The sequence below is a fragment of the Harmonia axyridis genome, chromosome 3, assembly GCF_914767665.1.
Source record: "Harmonia axyridis chromosome 3, icHarAxyr1.1, whole genome shotgun sequence".
Lineage (NCBI taxonomy): Eukaryota > Metazoa > Arthropoda > Insecta > Coleoptera > Coccinellidae > Harmonia > Harmonia axyridis.
Window position 1 is genome coordinate 7369656 of NC_059503.1, and position 15066 is coordinate 7384721.

Here is a 15066-nt window from a genome sequence, read left to right on the forward strand (position 1 = left end):
AATGCTAACGAGTAAGTCCGCGATCCTTTTTGGGGTCAACCCACTTCGATTCACCATGTCGAAATAATCATAATTTCCACGATACACAAGCGAGTACCTCTTCCAGTTGCGTATTTCTGTGCGTTTTCTTTCGATAGCGATAAATAAAACGGCAATGTGTTCTTTTACCCGGTAAACATGCTAATTGCACGATGCAGTTGGTCTGAAATGGCAACGTGAAACGCTAAATGTATGTTTTGTGTATATCCGGACTTCTTGTTATGTAAAATTGGCAATTTACGTATTACGACTGACCCAGATTGATATATCCCAGAGTATCATTAGTGGCGCAATTATGGCCTACTGTTCTTTTAGTTCCTTTAAGATTTTTTATAACTGGGAAGCATAGGAAAATGTATTTATGGAGAAGAATAATCCATAGATATTCTATGAGTCATTACTGCATTCTTTGTTCTTATCATAGAGCCGACACATTCATTGAACCCTATACACTACTTACGGAGCGCTCACAGCGGCCAAAAAGTGAAGCAACTAAAAAGAGTAGGAGGGTGCTTGATTCATTTTTCTCTTTATTGTGCTATCTTAAACTGATTCCATTAACTAATCCTTGTTTTAATTTTCTTTTCTTTTTTTTTGAAGCTATGCATTATTAAAAAACTAAATGAATGGAACTTTCAATGTTTATCAACAACACTGTAAAATATTTACTAGTCAGGGATAATTCAAGTATATTGAACACTGCTGATGACAGGTACTAGGTGTTTATCTAGAATATTATAATAAAAAGGGAAATTAGCCAGAAATAAAACATAAATACATCTGTTATTCCCCTTCAAAACAATGCTATGTGACAGTAGAAGGAGGAGTCTTTCTATTTGTTTATCGTATATAGTCCAATGGGCAATTTTTTTTTCAAACATCGGTTCGAAGTGAAACCACAGAAGATCACTCCTTTTCCTTTTCTTATCCCATTTGATCTTTCAGCAAGCCGAAGGTGAAGATGAGTTGAAGAAGAGGCAGTTGATGGAATTGGCCATCATAAATGGAACATATAGAGATTCAAGCACGAAAGCAGCCGCAGCAACGGGTTAGTATATTTTCCAGATTGTCCCATTTGTATTTATTTTGTTGTTCTGGTAACTATTGGTGTTTTAACTGTTCACAGCCTGCGATGAAGAGTGGAGAAGGGTAGCAGCAGTTGCAGCAGACGCTCAAAGACTTTTGTCACCAGGTATCCCCGGTTTAGCCAACTCCTTGAGGTCGCCCGCTGCGCCATTAGGGGCTCCCCTAATTCTTTCACCACGCATGTCAGTGCCTACAACTGCTGCGTCGATACTGAATGGTTCAGCGCCACCAGGTACGAACAAACACACAGTACAATTGATATTTTACCTCGTTTCAGTGGAAAGCTAAAACCGAATGAAAATAAAATCTATGATCTGTGCTCTAAAGACACTGGACTTGTCATACTGGCAGGTCTATGGTTTGTTCTTACACTTGCAAGTCGTCAATCACTACTCATGCGCAATAGCCTGAAACGTTCCTGCAGTGCCTTTCTGATCTCTTACAAACCGAAAGTAAGCAGTTCTTGCTCAAGTCTCTGGCGGTTTTGAAGCATAGTGTCAGAAAACTCTAAGCATGCGTATTGAGACGATCAAAATTAGGATGTAGCCTGAAAATATGTTTTAAAGAGGATATGAATCAATTTTGTATTCAAAACGTTAAAAAAAAAGAAAGAATTGTTGATCTCAGTTAATTCGGTCATCTCTGAGGTTCTACAAATAATTTAATCAATTTATAAGAATTACAAAACAAACAATAGCAAAATTCATTTTAAGGTTGTGTTAGGTTAGAATTTATTGTTTTCTAATGTCTTTGAAAACAATAAATTCTACACAACCTTAAAATGAATTTTGCTATTGTTTGTTTGGAATAGATCAGAAAGTAGACATGCTAATTGAAACTTGTTCGGTAACTGTCACAAACTTGCTGGAGATTTGCTGTAAGAATAAACCTCTAGTCACGTTTGAAAGAGCATAGAATTGTTTTCTTTCAGGTTGATTTTAGTCTTTCTTCACTAGATATTACCGAATACCAGAGGAATTATTTGACATTAGATGCTATTCTTCGTTCGGTTTTTGCCCAACCTCACCACATTTTTTTTGTGTTGTGCAACTAACCGCTAGTTATTAATAGAAAGTAATAAACTACTCAAAAATAATAAATTGCAGAATTCCACACAGAAGCCTTTGATTTAAATGGAAGATGTGTGATAGGCGGTAACAGATGGATGTTGTGTAGGTACCACAATACTAAAAACGACTAAAGAACACTTATTAACAGTAAAAAAATATATATGTAAATAAATTATTAATTCGTATTAACTGCTGAATCTTCTAAAATATCTCAATATTTTCCTTTTCTAATCGTGTTCTCAGAATCCATCGATTCAAAATTTATTCTTTTGAGTAGTTTCTTATTTGGGATATATCAACGTAGTGCACAATTTATTGGATTTATTCGATTAAATGTTGGAAGGAAATTCGCTTTCGCGATTGAAATTTTGTTTGAAAATTTTCAAATTTCCAAGTAGTCGTAGATCATCTTAAGTCTTTTTTTTTAGAAAACTGTAGATTTTTATTGACTCCGCCTTCAGGTGGATCTTAAATTGAAAATTTCTTACGTATCCATAATGTGTAGCACTGTCATCTGTCATTATTACTACCACTAAATACCCTAACATTTTAAACTTGTCACCATGGTCAATGTGGTAGAGGTTGGTAACACTGCAACATACTCACCATCATTAACCACCGCATTCCGATTTGTTCCATGCAGGAGATGTATATTCATTCTGCCACACTCCAGGTTCTCTACTGTCCCCCGGTGATCCACATGGACTTATCTACACCCCGTATCCTGACTACTCGAACTACGCAGCACTGACTTCGCCCCTTCTGACTGAATACGCAACAGCAGATCATTCTGGTGGGTTATTTGCACGCTAATAGTTATTAGTCTTTATCACCAGGATAACTTAGTTAGCCCTTTAATGATTAAGGTATTCTATATAGAACTTAGTATTATTCAACTGTCGGTATCTTCTATGTTCTGGAGCTCGTGTAGTACCATTATTCTATGACTGAATTAAGCTGTCAATTACACTTCACTTGGACTGCACATGTTCCGCATGTTTCAATTTAATTTTACTACATGATGATATTTTTTCCTTGTAGTTATTGATTTTTGAAGGAAACAATTCATATTTCTACTCGTGTGATATATAACATTATTCTCAGATTTAATTTCAACACTAAATTCCATTTGATGAATATTTATTTTTAAATACTTCACTCGACTTAGTTCAAATAAATTTTTTGCTTAACTATTTATTACTTATATGTAGTTGTACATGTAGTTTTTTAATGGTGTATTACACAATGTCCAGAACTTTTTTTCAGGCATATTATTACCGATGGTATTTAGTCAGAATTTGTTTTTTTATTTTATTATTTAGTATATATTTCTGTGATACTTAACCCATGAACGCACGAAAACAAATTGTTACAGGTGTACGGAGTACACATCAAAAAGTTTATTTACTTCTCATAGAGATACTCTTTTATTTATACATATATACTCAAGGCTTTCATATACAGGAGTGCTCTCGAATATCTTTTCCGAACTAAAAATAAAGAATCTATGGAAATATGAGCGGACAAGCCATCTTGATCAATGCAAGTTAATACGAGAGTATTTCAAGTGCCATCTTAGCATAATGCACCTGTATGTTTCAGTTTTCATATGATAACACCATTCCTGTATATGTTGTCTAGTCATTTTGCAATAGTCAATTTTTTCAACGTCCTCACAGCCTAGGTAGTCGGTCCAAAAATGTTCATTTTCTGTTTTGACATAAAAATGAGTGCATTGTTGACTCTCCAACAACCAATTTCAACAAGAATTCTCAAGTTCTTGAAATTTGAAAGTGAGACCAGGGTTGATCAATCAGGTACTTATAGTACGGTTGGTCATCTTATTACATTAGCCTTTTTTCTCGTTGAGTTTCTGTGCTTCAAATGCACATGCCCGAGTCAGGCATGAAATTGACCATACTCACTGTCGCCATATTGTTGTGCGATAATACCAACTACCCAGTGTTCCCAACGGAGAAATATTGAGTTTACTAGAAAAATACCGCTAATATCAAAAGTACTATCAGCCACAGAGATTATTCTTCCACTGACTATTTCCAAAAATGGAGCGAAGCCTTCATTTATACACTCGCCCACAGTTAATTTTCATAAAATCACCTTTCACTAATGTATTTATTTCCAAAAGGTGAAATTTTTACGAAATATTGTCCCAAACAAGCCTATCAGGCGTAGCAGCCAGAAAAGGTACACATAAATTTCACTTATAAACTTTATATTGTGGAATTTTTCTAGTAACCTCAATATTTATTCGTTGGGAACACTGGGTAGTTGGTATTGTCGTACAACAATATGGCGACGGTGAATATGGTCAATTGACCATATTCACCGTCACAATTATAAACTTTATATTGTGGAATTTTTCTAGTAAACTCAATAGTTGGTATTGTCGCATAACAATATGGTGACGGTGAATATGGTCAATTCACCTAACTTTTGCCCCTGAGATGTCAAAATGTCAGGTCTACCAACACATTTTTTATCTGTTTGATGTGACATAACTCAAATTAGGAAGGACAGTGTCTGTAACAATTGAGAATAATGCTTTCTCTCATTTGTTGCTTGTATAATTGTATTAATACATAAAATGTGATAATAATCTCTCAAAAATGTATGAACAGAAAATAAAAATAACCTCAAAGATAATTTCAACTTTGCAGCTCAGTAATTAGCCCTCAAATAAAAGCGAAAAAGGCATAGTGTTATTACATTATGCCTTTTTGGCGTTAACCGGACATTGGTGAGAAATTTAGTCCAGAAATAGACAAGAAAAAGGCACCAAAATGTAATAAGGGGTTAAGTTGTGTGAAATTGGTTATTAAAAAATACAGTAACTTAATTGTTTTGGACCGATTTGCTTTACACAAATATGATATTATTTTAATGAAAATATATATCTGTATAGATTTTATTGATTGTTACATCACATTTTTTATGTAAATATTTTTTTAATTTTATATGGATATTTTAAAGAACACATTTCAGTGTAAATTGTGGTATGCATTTACTGTATGTTACCTTAAGATATTTATTTTGTCTAGTTTATATCGACGTTTTTGACATTCTCGAATGTGAATTGTGTATGCTCTTTGTCTATTGATTTATATAGCAGCATATAAGCAAGAAAAACTCAGTGATTATTGAATCCCAGTGAGAAGTCTTATTGTAAATACAAATTGTATTTTAGCAACAACATTTAGTTGCATCATTCTCAAAAAAAAACTCGAATTGAATTGTTTACGTTTAGAAATAAGATTAAGCTTTATATTGTTCACCATTAAGTGCAATTCTCGAAAATTTTGAAATTTTTTCATTTGGAAATAACAAAATGAGTCGAAAGTTTCAACTAGAGAATCGGTGGTAATTATTTCTCATATTAAGTGAATAGAACTCTAGAATTTGTCAACCTTCGAATCCTTTTGTTGTTTGATAAATATTTGTTACAAATTCGAGATTTGTGAAACTGAATACTGTTGTGTAAGGGAGACTGCTTTTTACAAGTTGAATATTTTAATGACCACTTTGTGTATAGGTGCAGCAGCAGCTGCCGCAGCGGCTGCAAAGCAAAGGAGACATTTGGGACAAATCAGGGATCACCCCTACCAAAGGGCTGGTGCTCTATCTTAGATAGATCTTACAAAGGTTAGTTTTTGTTTGATTTTTTTGTTCAAAATTTCAGCTAGGAAACTCCCTAAATAATTCTATTATTCTTCCCTCGGAGAGTAAACTAGATTCTTGTATACTCTTCTACTTCCAGTTAAAAAAAAAACGATCTTAAATCAATTCAGAACTCGTTCTGTTATCTTCTAATTCCCTTCATTTTATAAAGGTAGCTAAAGTTGTTACCCATGAAGTTTAGTCTTCTTTTATTCTAAAGGGTTGTTTTCTTCGATACCTATTTGAGTCAGTATTTTTATCAACGGGTTGTGTCCATACCGTGATTTCTCCATCAGTTGTTTGAAAAAACTCTTTGAGTGCCAGTATGAAATCTTTCAATTCTGACAAAATTCTACTTCTGATACTGCATTTTTGTATCATCCTCTTCAACTTATGAACGTAAGTGTTCAATCATGTCCTCATGCTTCAAAGTATGCCCTAGTGTTTGTATTTTAAATATTTCGTAGTTTTATATACGTTTATATGGTATATATTATTATATTTTTTGTATGTTGTTGACTTGCGCCATTGTGGAACAAAATATATTTATACAAAATACACGATAATGTTTTAAATGTTTTTTTACATCCCTCCGACAATTTATATCTTATGCAGGGTTAATTTTTCCAAATATTTAAAACGAGGCCAGCAAGGTATTCCACAATTTTAAGTTAACTTGAAATTAATAAAAAAGAAGTGGAGAATATCAATGTCTGGGTTGTTTATTTTGGCACCTTACCTTCAATAAGTTATGATATTTTCAAAATTTTACTCAACTACAAAGGTGCCTTTTATGGAAAACATAAAATCCAGAAGGAAGACTACTATCATTTCTCACCAGAAAGTCCAAATGGTAGGTATTAATGCTTTAGCAATTACACTCAAAAATAATCGAATACTTCCACATCTCTTTTATAACCAAAATTCACTACGTCAAGAAGACATTAATAGCATGCAGAAAATTAATTCATCACAATATGCAAACTGGAATTTAACAATAACAAAAACCCTGTATAAAATATAACTTGACATCTAGCAAATTGAACATTGCTTTGTCAGTAGCTGGAAATTATTTAGCAAATTTGATATTCATCTAAATGGATATTATATTAACTTTATTAATAATATTGCATTAACACTGTACCTTAAAATTTTCATAACTTTCTAATTCCACATGGCCAAGTGAACTAAAAGTTTATGTATGTTTGGTGAGAGGCACAACTTGGGAAAAAGAACACAGTTTATGATAGTAATAATGTAGTTATTAATATTTTTCTCTGTTTGTTCTTTTTCCCATACCGAAAATGTTGATCCATGTAGCACTATATTAAAATTGCACACTTTCTTCAGTTGACTATTAGTGTTTATAATTCCTTTTTTAATCTAATTTTAATATAGTCTATGCAGACCAACACACATTTCATGTTGATTATATCTTTTATGTGTAATTTTGGCCACTTTGTTGACACTTTATTCGATAATGAATATTCAGCATGCTTCATAATTTTTTGAGATGTTTAGCTTTTTCTTTACTCTTCTAATGATTAATAGCCATCAAAGAATTCACATCAATTGCAGTGGTAAATTGTAGGATATTCTCTAACATACATACGGGAAAATGTAGAATTTCCTTCATTAATTTCAATTCATCATTCATTAACATTTGCTTGATTATAAGAATAACAAAAGCACATGCTCTGAATAAAGTGTCACCAAAAAACTATTGGCACTGGTATATCGCTCGGTAATTTCATACGCCAATTCTATAAAACTTATCATTTGAATGGTTTTTGTAATTAAGTAGTAACCTGTATTTTCTGACGAAGACCACTTTGATATTTAAAAAATCTTGTGAACAAGAGTTTGCCTAATTCGTTAATAAGAAAAGGGTGGTTTTTTTTTTGAGCTATAGAACTTTAAATTGCAATAAAACAACGATGGATTATTCGATTGACAGGAATTTTATTTATCCGCAATATAATCTTGTGGCATTACATTTTAAATATGATTTCTGGCATATGACCGCCACGGCTGGCTCGGATGTAGTCCAATCTGGACGTCCAATTTTCGATGACCGTATATCGGCAATAACACGGCGAATGTTGTCTTCCAAATGGTCAAGGGTTTGTGGCTTATCCGCATAGATCAATGACTTTACATAGCCCCACAGAAAGTAGTCTAGTGGTGTTAAATCACAAGATCTTGGAGGCCAATTCACAGGTCCAAAACGTGAAATTAGGCGGTCACCAAACGTGTTTTTCAATAAATCGATTGTGGCACGAGCTGTGTAACATGTTGTGCCGTCTTGTTGGAACCACAGCTCCTGGACATCATGGTTGTTCAATTCAGGAATGAAAAAGTTAGTAATCATGGCTCTATACCGATCACCATTGACTAACTTTCTGGCCATCATCGTTTTTGAAGAAGTACGGACCAATGATTCCACCAGCCCATAAAGCGCACCAAACAGTCTGTTTTTCTGGATGTAACGGTGTTTCGACATACACTTGAGGATTAGCTTCACTCCAAATGCGGCAGTTTTGTTTGTTGACGTAGCCATTCAACCAAAACTGCGCTTCATCGCTATACGTATTCTGCACAGAACCATTATTTTCGAAATAAAATTGCACTATTTGCAAGCGTTGTTCAGGCGTGAGTCTATTCATGATGAATTGCCAAACCAAACTGAGAATAAATCCCTTGATAGCTGTTAAATCGGTCGCTGTCTTGAACAGTAATGCCAACTTAAAGTTATATACCTCAAAAAAAACACCCTATATAATGAGCTAAACTAAATCCATTTTACATTCGTCCAATGCACTGAGCGAACTACCATTGCCAATATACGCCATTGGTTTAGCTATATTGATAAATTACTAACAATCTGTTTTTTTTCTTTTCTTTTCTTGTTAACATGGTTGCCGGCCTGTAGGCTTGGAGTGCTAACTTGACATCTGCCGCGGCCCTCCAACTAACGGAAATACACCGGACCATCGAGGTAGCGGTATGTCTTAACAACTACAGAATCAATTTCATCTATTCTGTGACATTACATCACTAACACCACCAAATGTTGCGCCTCAAAAAATTTTCAAAGGAAATATTAGATCTCGATACTGATTTGAAATGGCCTTGTTCAAGAGAACCATAGTATTTTGTAGAAACTTAATACCAACCTAACACCTGTGAAATTGTGGATCGACTGAAGCCCAGGATGAAAACATCTATAACGAATTATTCTACAGGCCAAATTTCAAATCAGTATTCTCAAAAATATCGTTATGTAATCTCGCCTAAATATCTGATTTTGTATAGTTGTTTATAATTTTTTTTTAGATCTGATTTAATATTTAATCATCAATCAGTTCATTTTTCAATTTGCCAATTTCGAAGTGTTTAATCTGAATGATGTGAATTTATTGTAATTGATGAAAGAGAAATGAACACTTTAATGATCTTAAAAGCGGCATGTTAAAAGTTTCCAATTACCATACTGAATAATTTATTGATCTGATTCTAACTGATAGTGGTTTGATAATTTTTAATCAAAGTACAAACTAATTTGAAAGTGCCAATGCTATTTTATACAGAGTGATTTTTAATTTTTGGAATTATCAGAGTGTAAATAGTTGTTTTTTTTTTTTGGGAAATTAGGCTACTTCAGTCTTTGTCACACTGTATGGAATATATGTAATTCTTGAAATTGAAACATCGAAGAATTCTCAAATTTTTTATACAAGACCATCAGATAGTTTGAAAGTTCAACTCATTTAGAAGGTTTGGTGTAATTTTGAAGAAATATTCTTTACAATCAATGATTAATAATTTAACTCTTATAAAAAACATATTAATTCTGTGTACTATTAACTGGTAGATATAAAAAAAAAACTATCTGATGGCCTTATAACAAAGTTAGTATTACAATACTTTTCGAAGTATTTCCAAACAGTACTTATAAGATAAGTGTTAAATCGATCAAATTGTCAGATAGCAAACAATTTTTTATGGTAGATATAATTCACATAGCGACTTAAAAAAATGTTTTTAATTTTTCAATCGTATTTGAAATTTTGATATTTTCAAAATCTAATTTTGATCATTGATGATGTTCCCCCCTTTATTTCGATTGCTTTTTTTTGACGATTCAACTTTTTCTTTTTATTACGTTGATCTGGAAATGTTTTGGAATTTTGTTTGATATTATAAGGGTAAAATTAGAATAGGAACGCGCAATTGCTTCAAAATGTAATTTGTCTGTTTTTACACTTTAGCGGTAGAAGGATTTTCCGTCCCAAAAGTTAATTTGCAATACTGATGAAGCAATAAATTTCATTCAATGAGAATGTATCAATAATTGAGTACCAATTTAATTTATATTCGACAAATATGTTGTAATTTTAGAAATATATTCGGCTATATTTCAAATTATTAAGCAATGATTTTTTGATGAATACTAAGTACTATAAGATATGTTCATTTGTGACTATGATATTTAATGCAGGACTGCATTATCAAAAATTTGACTAATCAGTTTTCTGATCTTCACTTTTGAGCTAAATGCTCATAGATTTTCTAAATAACGCACAGTAAAAGTGCCTTCAAATATAGCTATTAAAGTGCAATGGAAAATCTGAAATGTGCAATGGCTTCCTTGGTCTAGTAAATGTTTTTATTATAGAAAGTTTAATTACTGTTGTACTTAGAATCTAATTTATAACAACATATTTTAACTTCTTTTGTTACTTTTTTACCATAATTTAGAACCGATCGCCCTATATAATTTCGAATAATTTTATTATTTAGAAGGCATCCCCATGGTAGCTCGAAAAATGAAATCATTTATAGTAATAATCGTTTTGTAGATATATAATATGTGTCATATTAATAATATTAATGTTATTGAAGGATTAATTGTTGATAAAGAATTATAACCCAACATTGGGTAGATCTGAAACTATTGAGATTATGTATTCCTTAATTTGCACAAAATAAACTTTAATTATATTATACTCATTTTCATTCCCAACCTTTCCTCTTTCTAAACAGTTCTATTAAGAATATTATACATATATAAAATTATATAATAATATCAATGGACAATGAAACACAAAAAATGTAAATAACGCATACAATTAGGAACTTTCTGAAATAAATTCAGTGATTGTGTCGTAAATTCTTTATGACTATTGTCATCAATTGGCTGATACCAATTGCCTCTAATTAATAGTTTGAATTTTGGACAGATAAATAGTCAGCCAGATTCATATCAAGTGAATATGGTGGTTAAGAGATTTGACGAGTTTTTTGTCGGAAATGAGTGACATAAGCCTTGTCAGATAATCATTTCAAAGAATCAGCCCCCTCAGATGTTCTTCATGAGCTACCTAACACTGGCAAGAATTGCTTTTACACTACTTTGTGATGAGAAAAAAAAAACATCTTCACTTTTGAATTACTGTTTTTTCAGTTCAGCTGGAAGGCACTATACTAAAGCTTGTTAACTGGCTTAAATGTTAAAATTGTAAATTCAACTTGTTTTCGTCCCTTGGCAAAGTATTTCATCGTTTAATGAGTATCTCAAAAATATCAATGTTCTAGTATATTTAGATTTTTTGAACAAATAAAATAATTTCTTGTTATGAATTCTTAATACTTCAATATAAAAGGTAAGTCAACTTCAATTATTAACCAGTTAATTAGAGAGGTCCATTCCAAAAAAAAGTAATCTTGATTTGTTTTGAGTGAAACGTAAAAAACTTTGGTAGCCTGATATACTTTAGTACTAACATAAACAACCGAAACAAATACTTTAATCTAAACAGAAAATATTTCGGAAGAAATATTTCAATGTTTCATCAGAGATTTGATTGTTGTTAAGGGTTTTCCAAATAAGAGTTTTCATTTTAAATAGCCTGCTAAGTGAATTGAAAGAGATTAAAATATACAAAATATTTATTTAAACTATAATTAACAAAAATAAAAATTTACAAATTTAACTATGTTGTAAGCTTCCTTATTAGATCAGTTTTGAGGCTATTTTTGTTCTTAGTATACCACTTGAGCCAATTAGCCACTATTTCATTATTTTTATCCCCATGGGCTTCAAGTTGCTGGTAATAAGCTGCTCTAATCAGTTTGTAACTGGCGGCATTTGAGTATGGGACACATGTTACAGGATCTATATACTTTGCCATTTGCCTGTAACAATTTTTTATGAAGTCTGACTTCATAAAAATTGAACCAAAAAATCTTACCCTGTCACTGTACATCTTACATTCTTCAATCTTTTCAGGGGTTTTTTCACTTTGAAGTATTTTTTAAACACGTCATCATTGGGATCATTCAGAAAGGTTAAAAATGATCTTTCGTAGTACGTTTCCAAATTTTGTTTTTCACTTTTTACCTCACTAAAATTTTATTATTGTTAGTATTATTGAATCTTGACTAATTTAGAAATCATACCCATTCTCTATATCTAACTCCTCAATCAGTGGCATTTTTAATGATCTATACTGAATTACAGGTCCATTAGTAATTTTTTTAGTTGATCTTCTTGTTTTTTTTTCACTCTCTAGTTTCTGATATTTCTCTAAAAAAAATTCAATTAACAATATTCGTTTCCAACTATTCACAAAATCTTACCAAGTGATTTGAGATTTTCTATTTCAGTTATTTTGGCCTCCTCTAACAATTCCTCCTGGGTAGGAATCCAGTTATCTTCTCTTGTTCTCCTTGGTTTTTTCTGAGATTCAAGAGACCGTACTTTCAGTCTTTGTAATGTAGCTGCAGACTTGGCTGCTGTAGATTTTCTTATGGATTTCCTCTCTAGAATTAATGTAATTGTAATGCGGCTATGAACATACAGCCCAAATGATATTCTAATTATTTACCATAGTAATCACTAGAAGGCAGTGAAATTTTAGGCTTAGCTGATATGGGTTTGACAACTTTTGGTTTACTTTGAGATGCAACAGGTTCCTAAAATAATGTGATAAAATTATTATTCGAGTATACAATCGTTTCAATGATTGTATACTAATTTTATTATAATTATGGTTTACCTTATAAGCTTTGGTAACTAATCTTCGCTTCTTCTTAGAACCTTCCTCTTCATTATCTGATACAGGTTCATCGTTTTCATCTATACTGAAATCTGAGTCTACAATATCTTCACCTTCTTCTTCGGCTCTGAAAAGAATAAATATTGTCTGATATAAAAGAGAATAACATGCTCATTTATTGACAAAACTCACTCATATTCTCTGTCTGATTCGCTATCTAGGAAACCTCCATAGCTGGTTTTATAAAACTCATCTTGGCATTCCTCTTCTTCGTCTAAAAGTTTTGATAATCGATTCCCAGCGTTGCCTCTCCGCTCTCTTTGCATAATTGATCCTTATTATTTTGAAAATATTCTGAATGAACACAATTTTTTTTGTTTGGGACGTTGGGGTTGTCAATTTTTGAGGTTAGGTAATTTGCAAACAAAATTTTTGTGACAAAAATCAGCATAGAGTAGAAATAATGACGAAGGAATGCCATTTGCCAGTGGTGCTACCCTTGAACTACAATGGTAGATATAAAAATTTAGGGAATTTTTATTCTATAGAGAAGGAACATTTGTTGATGTTATGAAATATATTGATACTACTGTCAGAAATTCGGATTTTCGCAAATACATTCGGCCATAACAATAAAATGTTAAATGCCAGTTTTTGACCTGGTAATATTTTGATTCTACATAGGTAAATATCATTAAGTTTTCATCTCGAAGTACTCTATTTATTGATGTCTTTTTCATCGGAGATAAACATTCACCTTGTCAAAAAAGTATGTTTATTATTATTATAGGTATATGTTATTGTATTTGGTTACTAAACTATATTTTTTTTAGAATAATGAATCCACAAACGATATTATACGCAATAACTATTATAGGAGGAGTTGCATTGGCAGTTTATACCTCCTATAAACAGTATCAGGATGCGTATACATATCAGAATAATGAAAATCCACAAAATAGTTCTTATAGAAATTTTTACAACAGAAGGGAAAGAAGATCAAGGAAATATACCCCGAAGTATTTAAATTATATAATCAATGAATATTTTTTTTCATACTATTCAAGCCCTATTTTCTAAAAATTATTGATCTGAATTATTATTTTAGGAAAAGTGATGATTGTGTTATATGTTTGTCCACAATGGAAAAAGGCCAGGTGTGCATATTGGATTGCAAACATATGTTTCATAAACTTTGTCTTGATGGTTGGTTGAATGAAAAAAGGGATTGTCCCATTTGCAGAACCAGATATTCGAAATAAATTGTGTGCCACTTCTGAAACTTATTTAGGCTTTGTGAAATTTTCTAGTCCAACATATTTCACTTGAAGAGATTAATACCAGTCCATTGAATTGTACAGAAATTTCATATTTTAATTAATATAAATAAAAATTAATAAATATTCATTGGAAGTTTTTTTCCATAATTGTTAAATTACTTCAAATTAAGGAAATAAATAACTGATATTTGGAAATGCATTTAAATATAAACTTGGCTATATCATCAAAGACAAGTAATCTGCGATATCATTATCCATGAAAAAAAGCTTAATATGATAAGTAATATTCTTAATGAATTAGATTAGAATACATTGAGACTTTGTACCTAAATTTTATTCACCATCTCCGGTATCTGTACAATTAAAATTTTAACGAATTTTAGACAAAGAAATAGGGGATATATTTAGTATTCTGTGGGGACCTCTCCAAGCCACTTAGCCACAGAACATTGATAAAAAAAAAGTTCCTTCATTCCTAAATCAATTAAATATCTTCTGCCGAACATGAATATATAAAATTTTATCATGAAATTTGTTCAATTAAACCTGTTTTTAATGCATAAGATTTATATAAAAATCATGAGATGGAGAAATGGCTATTATTACCGTCCATTAAATTAGTTCTAATGTAGTTACAAAAAATATATTTGTGTTCTGTAGTAGGTACGTCGATTACGTAGCTAGGTTGCCAGATTGGAAAATGTATCAGGTGTTTGAAGAATGTCATAAAATTAAGACGGAGAGTCAACGATTATCACAATCATGTTGGTTGAATTTATGATAATAATGCCTTACCTTAATATCAAAGATTATTAGTATTTTTTTAGTTAATATATTGAATTGGCATACGACTGC

The 15066-nt window shown here is 31.7% G+C and overlaps 2 protein-coding genes and 1 long non-coding RNA gene across 5 annotated transcripts in view; 2 read left to right on the forward strand and 1 right to left on the reverse strand.

Moving 5' to 3' along the window:
- The window catches only part of LOC123676070 (protein held out wings), a 46520-nt gene extending 35643 nt beyond the window's left edge, over positions 1-10877 (forward strand). The window contains exons 5-10 of one of the 3 annotated variants that reach the window (XM_045611743.1): positions 985-1087; positions 1166-1357; positions 2232-2297; positions 2869-2988; positions 5746-5855; positions 8803-10877. In XM_045611743.1, coding sequence (XP_045467699.1) covers positions 985-1087; positions 1166-1357; positions 2232-2297; positions 2869-2988; positions 5746-5840 — 576 coding nt within the window. In that variant the 3' untranslated portion in view covers positions 5841-5855; positions 8803-10877. Of the gene's footprint in view, positions 1-984; positions 1088-1165; positions 1358-2231; positions 2298-2838; positions 2989-5745; positions 5856-8802 lie in introns of all 3 variants that reach the window. The other 2 variants (XM_045611744.1, XM_045611745.1) reach the window with 2 other exon arrangements.
- Positions 10878-11804: 927 nt separating this feature from the next.
- LOC123676072 (vacuolar protein sorting-associated protein 72 homolog) lies at positions 11805-13368 on the reverse strand. Its single transcript, XM_045611746.1, has 7 exons — positions 13124-13368; positions 12932-13058; positions 12761-12848; positions 12513-12695; positions 12333-12459; positions 12125-12277; positions 11805-12068 (listed from the first exon to the last, which is right to left on the reverse strand). The coding sequence occupies exons 1-7, from the start codon at positions 13255-13257 to the stop codon at positions 11867-11869; spliced, it is 1014 nt and encodes a 337-aa protein (XP_045467702.1). The 5' UTR covers positions 13258-13368; the 3' UTR covers positions 11805-11866.
- A 133-nt stretch (positions 13369-13501) lies between these two features.
- On the forward strand, positions 13502-14338 carry LOC123676073. Its single transcript, XR_006746845.1, has 3 exons — positions 13502-13700; positions 13765-13950; positions 14040-14338. It is a non-coding gene; the product is annotated as an uncharacterized LOC123676073 (long non-coding RNA).
- Positions 14339-15066: the final 728 nt, after the last annotated feature.